The sequence below is a fragment of the Pteronotus mesoamericanus genome, unplaced genomic scaffold, assembly GCF_021234165.1.
Source record: "Pteronotus mesoamericanus isolate MK-2021 breed Mesoamerican mustached bat unplaced genomic scaffold, CSHL_Meso_final contig_73, whole genome shotgun sequence".
Taxonomy (NCBI): Eukaryota; Metazoa; Chordata; class Mammalia; order Chiroptera; family Mormoopidae; genus Pteronotus; species Pteronotus mesoamericanus.
The window spans coordinates 32959488-32977317 of record NW_026555245.1 but is presented as its reverse complement, the minus strand read 5'-3'; the positions used below and the strand labels follow the sequence as shown (position 1 = coordinate 32977317).

At 38.0% G+C, this 17830-nt stretch overlaps 1 protein-coding gene across 1 annotated transcript in view; it reads right to left on the bottom strand.

The window, feature by feature from the left end:
* Positions 1-17830, bottom strand: part of ADAMTSL1 (ADAMTS like 1) — an 890629-nt gene that overhangs the window by 242388 nt on the left and 630411 nt on the right. The window contains exons 7-9 of the mRNA XM_054583189.1: positions 11994-12068; positions 8524-8681; positions 977-1088 (exon numbers count right to left, since the gene is read on the bottom strand). Coding sequence (XP_054439164.1) covers positions 977-1088; positions 8524-8681; positions 11994-12068 — 345 coding nt within the window. The remainder of the gene's footprint in view (positions 1-976; positions 1089-8523; positions 8682-11993; positions 12069-17830) is intronic.

The window sequence follows — 17830 nt, the reverse complement described above, 5'->3', positions numbered from 1 at the left end:
CCATTAAATTACCAAAACTTTAAAAAATGATAATCTACAAATACTGGCTCAGTTAGAAATAAAACTAAAATATTTGTACACTGCTTATTACCTTTCTGGAAAAAACTTTGGTAATATATGCCTATAGCCACAAAAATTCTGAAACTCACCGGTAACAGTTTATTTCAAGGAAATAATTTCAAAGGAGAAAAATACTTAGGTATTAAGTTATTTATTACATTATAATAGAGAATTTTAAATGAACTAAATTATCTTCTATAGGGCAATGGCTAAATAAATTATGAAATAATGCAAAGAAATTATTATGTAACCTTTATAATTACGAAGAGCAGAAATTGAGGGTGGGGGGACTTCGTCCAGTGGCACAACATGCTGTTCATATTACAGATGTGATGCAGCAGAGGCAGAAATTCATTCGCTGACTTCTCAAAAGAGATGTGTTTTTATGAACAAATAAGGCAAATGGCATTCTTTTTACTGCCTGGACGATGAGGTCAAGAGCTGAAACATAACTGAGCCTAAGTCTACAATAGAATAATTTTTTCCACCTGATAATAAAGTAATTCCTTTAATTAAATTAATCTCTGATCCTTTTCGGACCCATCATGCTATATGATAGGCCACACACTCTTCACTTGATTCCTGAACAAGTAAGTTCACTTCAACCAGGTGAGTAGTTTATTCCAGACCATGCTATTGTCAAGCTATAATATTTCTTTTCCTGTCCTCCCATGAAATCAAGGAAAGGAGTAAAGACTGCTTCCTCTAATGGGACTCCATAGACAGAAAATATTTATGGTGCATCTAGACTGAGCTATCTGCCTGATAGAAGAGCTTCAGGATTCAGCCCCATTCAGAAGAATCTGATCCACCACAGCACTAAATTCCTTCTATGTGGAAGTGACTCTACTCATAATAGCCAAGGCTTCCCTCATAGAAGCCAGCAGTTCCTAGGCTAAGTGAACAACATCATTACCTCCTCCACAGGTTGCTGAGCAAGGAAAGAAATCCGTCTCCCTCCAGCGGTGGATGATAGGCTGATAGAAGATGAACTGGACTGTGCTGTTAGCAGGACCCGAGTTGCGGATCTGTAGGAGACAACCGCAAAATAGCAACTTTGAACAAGAAAGTGTGGCAGCACTGATAGTCTTCGGCTGTGTGAAGGATGGCTTTGGGAGAGAGGTGGCAATAGCCGCGTCACCCATCTTACCATTTCACCAGCGAAAGCTTGTTGCATACACCGTCGCCATCATCACCTTCCCGGTTCTGTTGTGATTCAAGTACAACCTTATCCCAAACCACTTAGTCCTCCATCCTCTTTTATTTCCAACCTCTCTGGTATAGCAAGTAAAATTATGTGGATTTTAAAATGTAGGATCAGAAACAGACAACTCGTTCTAAGAAAGTTTCAAATGCTATATGCTGCAAAAAAAGAAAGATACTGTCTTTGGTTCAGAAAAATAAGCATTAAAGAATTAAGTAGCTCTTCTCACTCAGAGACTTACATGGAGTTTCCTGACAACCTGATGATTTATATATTTAATGTGTGAAGTTACCAACTAGAATCTTGCTAAAATGCAAATTCCTGGGTTCGAGCCCAGAGATCCAGGCAATTCAAATGTAGATAGTCCAAGAACCAAACTTTGAAAAACACCAACTTACAGTATGAAATAAAATACATCAAATAAAACATGTGCTTATGGAAATTATAACTCCTTTGTTTGTTTGTTTTTTTAGAGAGGATGTGAGACAATAATTCTTTAATGGTTCTTAAAAGTACAGCGCTGAGAGAACATACTCAAACTGGAAGAAGAAAAAAGTACCCAACAGGAAGAATGCCTTGATTTCATGAAGACAGATTGACATGTAATACACCATTTAGAGAGTTGGACTTTGCCTGAACTATTTATTGTACTAAAGGAAGGTCCATGGACAGTTGAGAGGACCACCTCTTACTCCAGCTCTGTTACAGGAATGAGAGGAGTGTCATCAGCTGAATCTATTAATGTTTTCAAGCCTTCCCACTGTCCCAACTCCCTTTTATCAGGATAAAGGGATAGATTTGGCCTTCATTTTTTTTTTTTTAAAGATAGCCTTATTTTTCTGTTACTGAATTTAACAACTGGATTAAAAACCTAGGATGTACAGGAAAACAGAACACTGAAAAAACCAGAAATAGATACTAACCCCTAGATTGGTGTTTGAAGTTTTTCAATGAGAATATGGAAATATTCCTCAGAAAATCTGGAAAAGCTAGGAAGGAGAAAGAAAAAAGAAAAGATATAGGATATCTCATTATGCTGGGGTTCTGACCCATGGTGCATCCAGGTCTTTCCTAATTAGAATAAACAGTGATACAATTGCCTACTATAAAGCAAAAACAGCTGAAGCAATACAATGTCTTTCACAAAAGGGGAGCATGGCCTACAGATTAATGTTTTTCAGTCCAGTGTGTCAGATACAGGATATCTAATTGCTTGCTTAGGGATAGAGTATTAATCACATTCTTTGGAAACCTTTTTTTTTTTTTCCTCTTTCCTTAAGCTTACAAAAGTGTATAGCTCTCTAGGGATGCGTGGTTATCATGCTGGAAAGCTATTAGAAGAAGGTTCTCATTTGAACACAAGCTCCATGAAAAATAAAAAGGCCAGAAAATTTGTTTGGATCCTGAAAGATGAATTGTTTAGCAGGGGTCCCTTTTGGGATGCTAAAAATTAAACTAAGTCCTAGGAAGTTGGAGGGGGGATCAAAATGAGCAGGACATAACATCAGAGTACTGGGAGAAAACTTGTTCCAGAATATTCGTATAGTGTTTGGGCTTATCTTTTGGTCTGGTTAAAGATTAGGCACAAAGATGGAACAAGTCTTTTTTTCAGCTCCCTGTTAGTTACCGATAAAAGCACCTCGTGAGTGACAAGGAGATCAGGTGTCAAGAGAGAGGATAACTGAACATGTTGAAGGAAAAAGATACAACCAAGCAGCTTAGACAGAATATTGTTCTTAGTGAATTCAATGAAAGTGATGTAAAGTGACAGTAAATGCTGAGACTGTATGTCCAGATTAGGAAAGAGATGGATAACTGGATTAAACTCTTAGGATACAGAGGATAACAGGAACTCTGAAGAAACAGGAAATCGGTCCTACCCCCCAGATTGGTATTATGTTCCCACCGATAACATTCCTGCTTCTCCCTTCTCTGTCATCATCTTCTTCCTTTAATAACAGCTACACCTACCCCAGTAATCAGCACTAAACACATTCCTACTTTGTTCAGGGTACATTTTATTTATATTAAATCTAATCTTAAAATTACTCTGTATTATTTTCCACATATGCATTACGATGGGAGGAATGAGGCTCAGAGGGGCTAAGTGTCTTTCTTGGTCAAAGCTACGCAGTGAGGGAAAAACAGAGCTGGGGTTTGAATTCAGGTGTGCCGAGCTCTGAAGCTGCCGTTCTCCTCATGCTGCCAAGCAACCTCTGTCGGTGTTGCGAAGATACAGGCATTTCTCTTTAGCAGTATCCTTGTACCTCTCTTCTCAGTATGTTCTTAATTTTTCATTTTAAAGAAGAAAAAAATGTTTAAAAATAAAAAGAAGAGGCTGACCTAATGTCTAACTTTGATGGCTTAATTATTGTTTACACAGAGGAGTCACTATGTTCCCTTTCTCAGGTTTCATTAATTCTGGGATGCGGGGACCATTGCCATCATCGGCTCCGAAGCTTCATAAACCCTAAATACTTAAATATCAGGTTCTAGAATGAAAGCTTCAGTTTGATGGATTAGAATTTTGTGTAAAGGAGCTAAACACACCTGGCATATGTAATTTTGATCTCCTTAAATTAATAAGCAAAAAGGATGTTTCGAACCAAGCTTTTCTTCCTGCAATTAAAATGATTCAGTGTTTCTAATTCAATTTAACGACTTCTCACACTGAAATTAAAGGAGACAAAGAGCGGCCACTTTCCATGGCGTTTGATTGCACTGTCATAATAGAACTGCAGGGCAGCAGGAGTGTGTGTGTGGGTTACTGCTTACCTTGAAGTCCACGTAAAATCAAAGGAATTAAAGAGAAATTTCATACATACAAAAGATGGCAAGAACAAAAAGGCCCTACCAGGTGAAGCACTACCACATGCCATACCTTTTTCTTCTCATTTGGGAAAAGGGTTAGTTGTGAACTTTGGAATCTTCCTCAGCTAGGTTCCTTTCTCTTCCTTATGTGGAAATTTCCCCCCCACCCCAGAAAGGAGGGCAGGGGGCTGGTACCCAGAGGTCCTCCCACTCCCCCTTGGCTGCAGTTGAGTTGCTGCTCTGGCCTGAGGAGGACACAAAGGAGCTGAGGGCTGACCCGCTCCCGAGAGCCTCTGAGCTGGACCCACAACGGTATTCAACTTGGTCACACTGGCCTCAGGGCAGCCCGGGGCGTCATGACTAGGTTGTGCTTGAAAATGGTAGAAATCCATCAATATGCGTGCTCAACAGGGAATAAACTGGAAAACAGGTGAATCTATTTATTAAATGTCTCAGTCTACTATATTAAATTTGAGGCTGTTCTGTGGTTGATAGTGATAGTGAATCCTCAAGGAACTGTAAAGGTATTTTAAAATGCCAGAAATCACAAGGCACCAAATCTGGGCTGTAGCGGGGCTGAGTCACCTGGGTGAGTTGATGTTTCACCAAAAACTCTGCAGGAGATGTGATGTATGAGTGAGCACGTTGTCATGATGAAGCTGCCAATCACCAGTTGCCCACAGCTGCAGCATTCAGAATCATTGGATAGTTTCCATGGAGGAATGTTTAAGCTTCATGCTAAATTTGATGCAGACTTGTTGCTCTACTTGCTCAGTCATTTTGAATGCAGCGGCTACACAGTACACATGCTCACTCAATGGCATCTACCACCTCCACTGACTAGTACAGTGAAGTTATTGTTCATGCGAATTCCAGTCCACTCTCCTTGGCTACTAGGTTACATTGATGTTGCGTGAACAATTCTTACTATATTAACAATGGCTGGACTTTTTCTGGACAGACCTCTTACACACTATCTGACTCAATTCCTCACAAAAGCTATTGGGGGGGGGTATTTTACTACCATTTTTTCAAATGACTACACAGGTTCAATGAGGTAAAACAACTTACTAGAGGTTACATAGACAGTAAGCAGGAAAATATACCAAACCCCAGAGAGCTTATCATTTGTACCACTCTATGCTAGCATTGCCAAAAATGTTTGTATAGCCAATGCACAAAGTTTAAATTTTTGGAAGACATGCTTCCCTAGGAAGCAAGATAATAATTTAGTCTGGTTTCAATCTTTAAAGGAGATTTCAAAACATAGCTTTGGAACCAACGGCAATATATAATGATTCTCACTGTGAAAAAATTTTCCTTTCATGCAAAATTTTTTTTTTCTTTTAAACAAAAATTGTATTTTGGCACTAAAATTTCATGAGGATGTTGACAACTAACCATTTTCATTTTGATTCCTATGTATCTCATTCAAAAAGGAAGTCATTGCCTACATTAATATATTATGCAAAAGAGTCTACACTTTGAATGATACTGAAAATGAATTACAAACTATGTGTATAATTTTTAAGCACCTAAATTATAAAAGACAATAAAAAATCAAAAGGTGATCTTTTATTTTCAGTTATTTCCTGGGGAAAATTAGGGAAGAAAAAGTTGCTTCATTATGAATCACTGGAAAAAAGGTAATTTTATCCTTTTTCTCTATATCTTATTAAATGATCTGACTCATTTTCAAGAGTGAATAAACTCTTTTAACACTTGTTAGTGTTTCCTTATGAAGATATGAAAGCAAATATGATTCTGTCCCTGCCCTGAAGGGACACACACAGTAGGAAGATGTAATGTAAACAGGAATGTTGGGTTGAGTCACAGACTCATTTTCAGGAGTGAATAAACTGAATTTAAAAACTATATAATCAATTTTAGAATAACTTTAAATTTATATGATCCTGATATTTTCTAATGAAACCTTGATTTTTCTCTCAGTTGCAATCTGAAGCTAGCTCACCAAACAGGACACCTAATGAAAAAAAATCACTAAAATGATAGCTTGTTTCTGAATGAAAATATTTATAGGTGGCAGGCATCTGAAAGTGTCAGAACCTTCTTTAAAGTTCATTTTTTAAAAAATATGTCTATTATATGTAGAAGAAAAGAATAGTCTTAGAAGCAACAGAGAATAGTGAAAAGAGTTCTGAGCCAGAAACAGATGTGGTTTTGGTCCTTGTTTGTCATCAGGATGAGCTTGGTTCTGTTACTCAATTACCCTAACTTCCCTAAAGCTCAGTTTCCTCGCAGGTAAGATGAAGACTGAGATGAAGATGTCAGCATCTGTCCCGCTTCAGCAATTGCCATGTGGCTAAAGCCTGTCACTCATCTAAATTTGGTAGTATTCATTGTGGTTTCTTATGAAGATATGAAGACAAATATGATTCTGTCCCTGTTCCCAAGGGACATACAGTAGGAAGATGTAATCTAAACAGGAATGTCGAGTTGAGTCGCAGAATGCTTCTGGATGGATAAAATCCTGAAGAATAATTATAAGTTAGTGAAGTGAATGGGAGAAGAGAAGAGCATTGCAGACCAAGAGCACAGCATTATGCAAGGGCCATTAGCCACAGGATTGTGAGATGCTGGGGGATCTGTGAGCCATTCAGTTGGTTGAAACAGGATAGGAAAAGTCAAAGGTGGGGTTGGAAGGGTAGACAAAACCCAGATTGTTGAGGGTAATACATACTAAGCTATGCATCTGCACTTTAACCCCAAGCCAATGGGTGGAGATGACGTGCAATGCAGCATTATGAAGAAAGGAGTTCTGGTTTTAGTAAACTTACTTTGAAGGCAACATGGGCAATGGATCAGAGGCTGGAAAACTAACTCAGAGCTGATGATATTAGTTCAGGTGACTAAAGATAGAGAAGAAAGAATAATTTTAAAAGATGTCATAGAGGTAGAACTGACAAAGTTTAATGTCTAATGAGTGATGTATAGGAGATGGGGAAATGGGTGTGAACGCAAGTTTTCTGACTCGGCTGGGTAAACAGTGCATTATTCCACAAGATAAGAAATAAAGAAAATAAAGTAGGTGTTTGGGGATAGACAGGCCCAGTTTTGGACATGCTGAGCTCATTGTGTCTGTGGGACATCCAAGTGGTGATGTGTAGAAGGCAGCTGGATATATGAAATGCATTCAGCAATGCAGTGATCTATTCAAATGTGAATAATATTACTTGAATTCAATGTTATATTGTCAATACATGTATTAACCCTTGCAAGGTCCCTAGGGCACTAGGGAAATTAGTATAAATGGTTTATTCAACACTATAGTAAGGGCTTCAAAACATAAAGACACCTCTTGGTTTTTTTTACTGTGTAGGCATACCACATTTTATTGTGCTTTGCTTTATTTTACTTCACAGGTGTTGTGGTTTTTTTTTTTTTCAAATTAAAGGCAAGACCCTCCATCAGCCAAAGGATTACAACCCGCTTTATTGCGATTCTTACTTTATTGCGGTGGTCTGGATCCAAAACTGCAATATCTCTGAGGTATGCCTGTATTTGTTTGTTTAACTGAAATTACTTAACTAACTACAGCATCATTTCTATTGTGAGCTATCTCTGATGGTTTATAGCTTCTTGCTCATGTTCATGTGGCTGGCAGGTGGACTGGATTAAAAAAAACTACCATGCAGATGGAGACAGAACAGTACTCTGGAACCCTTCTCCCATCCAACCTCACTGCCTATCACATTTTCCTGTATGCATTCTTACTTCCAGCTGCCATGGGGTCATCAAGCCTTAGCTTAAATCAAATGTCCTCTGGCTTCAGGTCCCATGATGAAAAATTTATGGAGTCCTGGACACATTACAAGTTTTACAGCTTTACAGCTGAAATCCTTCAGGTCCTTCTGACCTACTGAAGGAAAAAATATGTTTTATTTTATTGTGATTCCCAAATGTTCTTATAGTGTGTACATTTTTTTCCTACAGAATATGTACATTGCTTCCAGCAATGTGTTTTACATTACCTTGAAGAGTAAGGGAAGCTCTGATAGAAGGAAACAACTTCGTCTTGTTGCCAGTACAAGAGAAAACAGAACTTGAATTGGAAGGAAGCATGACCAAGTCTATGGATCATTAGTTTGTCTTTCTCTTTGACTGAGGACACCTTATATGAGTCAGTGACTGCATCCAAACTTGTTTGAAAAAAAGTTTTATATCCCCCAACTAATGATTTGTTGGCTTTGTGGTTGGGGTGCTTTTATTAAATTAAATACACACATGATTAGGATTTTCCTAGGACCTTAAAAAAAGTCATGTGTTCCTGTAAAGTCCAGGATGTAGCTCAACACCCTTAAATTAAACATTTCTTGGATAATAGGCTTTCCAAATCTATGTCAAAACTTAAAGTCTCTCTCGTAAGGAGATTATAAATACCACCCATTTGGAGGTGGCTTGAAAACAAGGTAACTAAATGGGCTCACCTTAACAATGAAATCTGCTGAGAGTGGTCCAGCCATTTTCAGGACCTCTTTGTCTGGCAATTTCTGGAAGTCCACACTAGAATTGTCCACAAGAAAGATGCCTGTAGAGCTGAGACTGTTTTCCCCTTTAGCTCCCTGGAGGGTTTTGGTTTCCAGATCTACAAAATCAAACACATGAAGAGAAGAGAAAGATGCTCCCAGGGCCACAACAGACCACATGCAAGTACTTTCCGTGGAACAGAATCTAGAACTATGTAAGTAAGGGGGGAAGAATCATTCTTTACATGGCTGACACAATTAAAATTGTGATGTAAACAAAATATATAGGCACTTTAGATTACATAGGAGTTTATGCTGCAAACGAAATAATTTTAGAACTTATTATCCAAACGTTCAAGGTTCTCTGTCAAAACACCTTTGATTCCCTGGACCACATGATTACAATCCTATTCCTTTGACTACACCATCTCCCATACATATCTTATTGATGTCAGTCCTTATTGCCGTTGGCCTAGAATACCCTATACTTTTCTTTGTGCTCTGTCAGATCCAGGGTGATGTCTGAATTCCCTCAGTACCTGTGTGACTTTGCATTTATTCATTGCCTTGTATTTATTTATACTTTCTGGTTACTTGTTGCATGTGTACTATTGTTCAAAATGAAGAAACTATAATGACTTATGGACAGGGAACGAATTAACTGTCCTTTTTCATTTTCTTTCTTTTTAAAATCATTTTTGGTAGTTCATTTAGTATTGTGTGCGCATATACTATTTCATAAGTGCTGAATACAGAAGGAACTTCTGATTCTTGGAACATTCCAATCTGAATTGGCCAATGACAAATACTGTCAAGCATCTTTTGTTGTAGGAAATCAAGCAAAAGATGCTAATTTGCTAGGGGAAGATGCTTATTATGATGTATATTTCATAGCAGGTGAAATTCTCATGTGATTGAGAGGTAGTTTAGAATAATTGGCCACTGCATAAAGGAAGATAGATAGGCTAAAACTAACAGGAGCCCTCGGTTTTGGCAGGGGTCTTAAGAAGGAAGATGGGGAGACTGGGTGAAGCCCTAGGTCTTCTATCCTACATTCGGTCAGACTGACTCCCCTCTTATATGTTTTACAGACTTGGGTTCTGTGGTTAGGGATAATTTTAAGGTCCCTGGAGGTACTAAAGTGCCTAAAGTATTTGTATTTTAAATTATAAATTATTCAAGATGTTGTCTAAATCAAGTTCTATACTACAAGGAACACCAACAGGTGGAAATATTGGTGTCCAAATAAATGTCCATGACCCTCAGGTGAAGTCTGTGTAGCCCTTCTGTGGGAGTAGGTCAGGCTTCCTTCCCCTGTCCCAGAGCAGGGAGTCCTCACAGGAGAGCATAAGGTGCGCAGAGGAAATGCCTGAGTGCGCGAACCACAGTCGTTGTCATCAGAGGAAAGTAATCGCACTGATTCTCTTTCTTTTAAGCTTCATTCCTCTGGCTGCCTTACACGTATTTACATGAGTTTGTGGAGATATCTCCAGAATATAAATTAACTTAGTTTTGGAAAAATCTTGGAGATCCAAGCCTAACCTAAGCATGTGATTCAATTTTATCCCCAGGCCTCCCAGGTGTCCTTCTCAAGGTGCTTCTGATTAAAGATGAGCTGGACCAGACTGTGTAGTCTTGTTCCAGTTTGGCCCAAAATATTTAGGGTTCATCCCACATTGGGCCAGATGCAAGGAATGAAGGGCAAAAGGGTTGCAAAGAGAAACAAGGCATCGTTTACTCACACATTTATTTTGAAGTATACTCCAAATACAAAAACAAAACAAAAACTTCCTTAGTTATACATATGTTCTGAGCAGTATGCCTGCTGGGGGAAAAAAGCAGATTCTATTTTGTTTTTCATCATCTATGAATATCATTTGCAATTTTACAAATCCTCGGGACCATTAAACCAAAGAAGGCCAACTTGCCAACTTCTTAGTGATCTCCTAATTAGGAAATCTGCGAGGCTAATAGATTTAGAGAATGATTTCTCCTCTTATATCTATCTATATTCTTTTAGGTTCTTTCTTCTCCAATGAGGAGTTAGTCCTCAACCTGGTGACAGTCTTGGTCTGATGTTTCATTTAGCCTGTCCCTGTTTATGAGTGCGGCAATTACCTTGGTCCAATTCTCAAGGGGAAAAACAAATCATTTAAGTAGTAAGAGTGTACACACATGTATCATCCTTTGACATGTGAATACTATATTTTGGGGGTTGTTCAGGGCCAGGAAAAAACTTGGATCCATATAAGGTGTCTTATTAGCATCTTTTGGCTTTGCTTGAACTGTACCTTACTTATTCTTTTACTTCTCATGACCCTTCAAACCCCACCTCTCCCATAAAATGTATCTATTTTTATTTTAAGAAGACTATGGTAGGCTATCTGAACTTTCCCAGGCTCTAATTTGTCTTCATCTTGTTTGCCTTTCTGGAATGATTTCAGCCATACTCCAATTGCCAAAAGATAGTGCTTGCTACCTAAATTGGTTTCTTAGGCATGTGTGGGAGGAAAGAAAAGAGCAAAAGATGATAGATGGTTTTGTAGGAACCCAGGAACAATCACAGAAATGCTCAGGGGAATAATCAGAGAAATGCTCAAGGGATCATTCAGTGAAATCTTTCAGGGAAACTGAATTTTGAAGAAAATACCAGCATATCCTCTCTTACCGCTACTCTGGTTCACAGCCCATAATTTTTTTGTTTATAATTTACAGGTCTATGCCAAAGCAGCAATAAATGGTACTTTTTAAAAAGATGTGGCTGTGTACTGCTGGGTGGGCATGCCTGAAGGTCAGTTTTTCTACAGACTCTGGTGGAGTCATGCTACCATTTGATCTTTGGGTTATGAGCGCCCCTTTAGTGATCCCGAATCCAATAGCTATCTTCAAGGAATTAGGACTTTATACTGTCTTTAATATGTGGGATGCTTAACCATACCAAAATGGTTTTCTTTAACTGCCACAGGGTTAATGTTGTTTGGTGTTTCTATATGTTCCTCTGAATTGATAAAGTAATGAAACATGAAAGTAGGAAGAATAAAAGAAAGAAGGAAGGAGAGGGAGGAAAGTTTGGAAGGAAGAAGAAAAAAAATGAGAGGTGAGGCAAGAAAAAGACTGAAATTGATTGGAAGAGAAGAAGTGAGAAATAACATTCACAAAAGCATAAACATGTGCTTAACTCATGAACAATCTACAGGGAGCATCTATTTTGTGTTTTTCAGGATGACTGTGGTTAGAGATAATTACCACAGAGTTTTTTTGCTATCTCATCAAGCAACCAAAAGATAAACAGAAGCATTCAAAATATCATATTATGATGGAGTGGAAAGATTTGTACTTCTGTATTTTAATCTATTCTGGGAACAAAAAGTAAATAAATAATAATGCCCAAAATTCCCAATTTCCACAGGAAAACAACTGAGTTTACTTACACAAGTGATCAGGTCCTTTTAAGAAAAGGCGAACATGTCTGCTTCCATAGGGAATAGCAACCACAGTGTCATCCACTAGAGAGAACAAAGCAAAGTCTTAAAAGCACACAGTTTGATACAAAATTACTGATCATCTCCTCTAAAAGCACTGCCTTACATACCAACCCCCACCCAGCAAAATGACAATCTTTTTTTTTATTGTTGTTCAATTATGGTTGTCCCCATTCCCCCCACCCCCCAACACCATTACTCTCCTTTGTCCTACCCACCTCCCACATTCAATCCTCCCCAACCTCGTTGTCTTTGTCCATGGGCCTTTTACATATGGTTCCTTGACTTGACCCTTCCCTTTCCTACCCCCCACCCCCATATCCTTCTCCCCCATCCCTTCTCCTCACTGTCAGTTCTTTATTTCCATGTCTCTGGCTCTATTTTGCTCACTTGTTTGTTTTGTTGATTAGGTTACACTTAAAGGTGAGATCTTACGGTATTTGTCTTTCACTGCCTGGCTTATTTCACTTAGCATAATGCTCTCCAGTTCCATCTATGCTGTCCTGAAGGGTAGGAGTTCCTTCTTTCTTTCTGTTGACTGCTATTCCATTGTGTAAATGTATCACAGTTCTTTTTATCCATTTATTGACTGATGGGCACTTAGATTGTTTCCAGCACTTGGCTATTGTAAATAATGCTGTGAATATTGGGGTACATAGGTTCTTCTGAATTGGTGTTGCAGGAAAATCTTTTTTTAGGTCTTTGAAATGCGAACACCAATATTTGGGCATCAGAATTTTTACTTTGCTCAAAATAAAATATGCTAAAAAAGCTGGTCACTAGCCAGCTCATAAGATATCTGATCTTTAAAAAATATATGAATTTTGATATATTAAAAAAAATGGATTTTCAAGTTTTCATTTCTGATTTTAAATCCTGGGCTGATATTGCCAAATCTCTCTAAATTTGAGCAATTGTGTTACATTACAAAAGGAAATTCTAATGTTCCAAGGATGACTTTATTATATCAAAATCTGGATTTCTTTCTAGCAAAATAACTGTCTGGGATAAGTAGGACAGATACAAATAGTGGAAATAAATATTTGTTTATGTTCTTTAAGCCCCTCTTAGGGCAAAAATCTTGCCTTCCCACTTTTCAATATCCTTTATTTGCATCAAATACTGCATATAGTGAGTGTCTGGTAAATGGTTATTTATATTTCCCCCTACCCTGTGTTTTGAAAACAATGGTTGAATCACAGATCATTTAAAAATGGACTACTTTTTCCTGTGCTTGAAATAGAGCCTAAACTCATTGGAAGCTGTCCCAAAACCTACATTAAAAAAATTGAAGGTATGTTGCATGTACCCCAAACACATCACTGGCATTCTTATTTAGTGCTCCATTTGTGACAACAGTACCTTATATTCACATGGCACTGAAGAGTTTCACTTTCACCTAAATTATACTACTTATTCCTTTACTCAAAACTTGTTAATATAGGCAAAGAAGATGCCACCATCCCCACTTTATAAGAAATGAAGCCTTTGAGAAGTATAATGAGTAGCCCAAGGTCAAAAGGGAAGACAAGGGACAGCAGGTATTTTAAACTCACCAGCATATTCAGATACTCTTTAGAATTCTCTGTTTTTTCACAAATACCTTTTCAATATTATACATTATCACCCTATCACTGAAGAAATTTAGTTTTAGTAAAATAACCTCAAAAGGTAGCCAATTTCTCAGCATTTCAACATATTATCTTATCTTTGGGCGAATTTAATTTCAATAAATGAATGTCAGAAGTTCCCTAACTTCTATGATCCTTAGTTATTCTATTTGCAAAACAGAGGAAACAACACTTACCTCATAATATTGTTGTGAAGAGATATAGGTATGGTTATAGATAAAGACAAATAGATGTACAGCCTGGAACACAGTATTTTGTAAATATTCTTTTTCTTCCTCTATTCCAAATCTCTTTAAAAACAAAGACTGTTTATTTTTATGATGTTTTTCAATATCTCAAGACACCTACCACATAGCCAGCTGAATGAGAAAGAAGAATCACATGCCCTCAATTCCTTCCCAAAAGAGGCTACATTTATCAAGTTCTCTGCAAATTGTATTCTATTCACACTACAACCTTCTAGTTGTTTTTAATGTTATACATTGTTAAAGAAAAGAGTGAATTTCAGATAGTTAAGAATTTGTGACTTACAAGAACAAAACATGTAAGGGGACTATATAGAAAAGGAACAAAGAATGTCCAGACTGGGCTCACAGACCTCTAAAGGCCTTGCATAAAGCCATGGATATTTAAGTTTACAAAAGAAACTCAAAGCAGTTAAAACAATGGGATTTCTAGAAATAGAAAGTCTTTGTTTATCCAGAGGTCAAATAAAGTGCAAGCAAAAGGACTGCTTTTTGTTTGGTCTGCAATGCTCTGCAGCAGCCTTCTGACCCACACACAGCTCAGGCAGCCTCCCTCTTATTCTGCTAAGAAGTGACTCATTCCACATGCTCGGGCATTGATCTAGTTTTTGGCAGATGCAGTAACCTCTGTATGCTCCCCGAGGAAGCTGGGGAGGAACCTCCAAGATTGTTGGGGGAAGAGGGTAGGATGGAGAGAGTAGACCAGGCAAGAAAGGAATGTCTCCCAGTGTCACTCTGCACTTGCCTGATCAAAAAGAAATATGGAGCCACTTGAGCTGGTGCAAGCTAGAACCATCAGCAGCACATAGCAACAGAAAATAGCAACAGAGGTAGGATAGTCATGCCCTATTCTTCTACAGTTCTGCAAAGGGCTAACAGAAAACTGGCAGGTCATCAGGTGACCAGCAAATTCATTCTTTTATTCCACAATGTTTTTGAGTGTCTCCTAGTGTCAGGTTCCATACTAAGTACCAGAAATTCAGTGACGAACAAGACAAAGCAGGAGCCCTACAAGACAGTCCCTGAAAAAGGGACCTAAAATTAAAAGTGTTGAAAATACCACATATTATTCCCTGTTCATGGAAATTCCCTAAGCACATTACTTAGTTTCTTAGAAGCCCTGAACCAAAGAAACTCATTTTACTATATTTAACCCAGTGTGTCCCCAATGTGTTCATGCAGGGAAATCTTTTCTTATGTATCATCTGTTATCACCAGCTGAGGCATCTCAGAATATATTTTAATATATCATGGTCATAACTTGACAAAAAGCAAGATGGAAAAAATTAATTTCATTTTCTGAATGTTGAAAAAAGCTAGTCTTTGAGTTGTATATATATATATATATATTAATACTTATTTTATGGTAAATTCTCAATGATTAGGGATGGGTTGGGGATTCTTCTGTTTGGTAACTATTGTATTTGTGCACAGCAAGGTGTTTGTTTAAAACATCCAAGAATGTGCCTGCAGCCTGGTTTCATCGCCTGCCCCTCAGTAATTAATTCAGTGGGTATGGCTGGCAAGGCAGGTGTCTGTATCCTCCCCCACTGTGCTGCACAGTCCTCTGGGAGCCCTTTACCACAAAGGCATTCTGCTCTATGTTCAAGTGCTTTGGTCCTCATCTATTCTGGCTTTCGATCAGCAACTATAAAAGACCTGCTTCAGCTATCAGGTAACCGTTCTCTGTTAAAATGACAAGCTTTCCATTGAAATCATAAATATTGTTATTTCACATATATGGGTTACTTTTTCAAGAAAATTGTTCTCAGTGATTGTGACTAAAGGAGTTTGCTAAAAAAAAATCTACAGCGTGGTTTCACGGGCTCTCTCTCTCTCTGTACATGGATATGTATATATATCCACATCTTTCTATAGAGTGTACTAGATTCACTTTTTAACCTTGTCATATGTGAATGTTTCTGTGTGATTCATTGCTGTATCAGACAAAGGTGATAATAATAATGATAAATTTTGAAAAGACAGTATTTCCTATTCTGATACCTGAGTTTATCTTATTTTTAGACTTGTTGATAAGTTCCTGTTTTTAAAGACTCTGCTTTAAGCCTTTGGGGCTGATACTCAATCTTATCATTATTGTTATTTTTTAAATGAAAGAGCCGTTGTTAATACAATTGCCTACATATAAAAATATTCTGCCAATCTTGAGGAGGTTTTAATAGTATACTTTTAATCTTCATGCCAACTTTATTACTCTTAAAATATATCCAATAAAATAAGATGAGCCCTTCAAACCTCCCCTCCCGCCCCTGCAATTTATCAGTAATTACACGAAGGAGGATATATACTGAATAGGTCTAACAAGATGCTCCCTTCCCCGACCCCAGCCCCCAGTTTTGCATAGATCAAAAACTTTGGAGCCATTCTTGACTTCATGCTTGCACTCAATAAGCCTGAAAGTCTTATTGTCACTTGAGTAAAAAAGTCATATTTCACTAATTCTACTATATTTCACATTTTAAGATACATGAAATCAGAACACATCTCACAATCAGTGGTGCCTTATATTCTTTCTCATCAAGGCAGTAATCCTGCCATAGTTACCTTTGCCTGCACAGGTGCTAACTTCAAAACAGCCAGTGTCAAACTTGAAAACTGGGTGTCAGCAGCTTGGGAGTAAATTCCAAGATAATAGTAGAGCACATTCATTTAACCTCTGGGAATTGAATTGTTATGAGGGCTGTAGTACTAAAGAAGTGCTAAAAAACTTCAAAGTGGGAGTCAAAAGCTGCCTAGGTCTACCTAATTGGTACCCTGAATAAAGAGACCAGCACCAAGGCCAGTCCCAAGGCCTGCACGAAGACTTCTACTTTCTGCCAGGGAGTATAAGGCCCAGGCTTAATCTTGTGCCTCAAACAACCAAAAGGTCAGAAAAAAAAATGAAACCATGGCTTTCAAGATACAGGATATCAAGCAAAGAAGGTTAGTGGTCCTTGAGAGTCAGAAAACAAAGTTGGTAAGCCTTAACATCGCTTCAGCTTACTGGTGGCTTAAAAGACTTTCCAGGCTGTGGCTCAGAAACGTGGGAACTCAGAGCCCATTGGGTTCCCTGAATTGAGGAGACAAAGCTACAGGTTCAAGGAGATCAAGGTGGCTAGATTTAGAAGGATAGATTACCAGAGAGAGCTAGCTATACAGAGAGACAACTCTAGAGATTTGAGTGCTTCCTTTAGATATCCAGCAGCACACACAGAGCAATCAAACAGTACACGCATTTGAAGAAGCTATCTTGAGACCAGGAAAAGAACCACATCACATAAAAGAATTACAAGGATGAGAATCTGCCACACATACAGGGCCTGAATAATACCTTACCCCACCAGCCAGGCTGGGAAACTTCATGCCATTGGACATGGACCACTCAGAACGGTCTTGACTCAGCAGCACTTGACCCAGTTAGCACTAGCCCAAATATGGCTCTGGTCCCTGCTACCAAATTTAAGACCCAAAAGGATCGAACTGATTTCAAATAACTTTACTGCTTCCAGAACAAAATTCAGGAATATTTATAGCAATACAAAAATATCTAGCATCAGCCAGATAAATTTTGCAATGTCTGGAGTCAGGTCAAAAATGACCAGACATGCAAATTAAACAACAACAACAACAACAACAACAACAAAATAAAGCCCACATTGAAAAGTTAATCCAAACGTAGAATAGACATTAAAATAGTACGACTATATTCTATATGTTACAAAATTACGTACTAAACCAAAACAAAACAGAAGAAAACAGCTTCTAGTCCAGGAGATTTCACAGGTGAGTGCTACCAAGAATTTAAAGAAGAAATAACAAATTCTATACAATCTCTTCCAGTAAATTGAAAAGGAGGAATCACTTTCCAACTCATTATACAAGGCCAATATTACACTTATATCAAAACCAA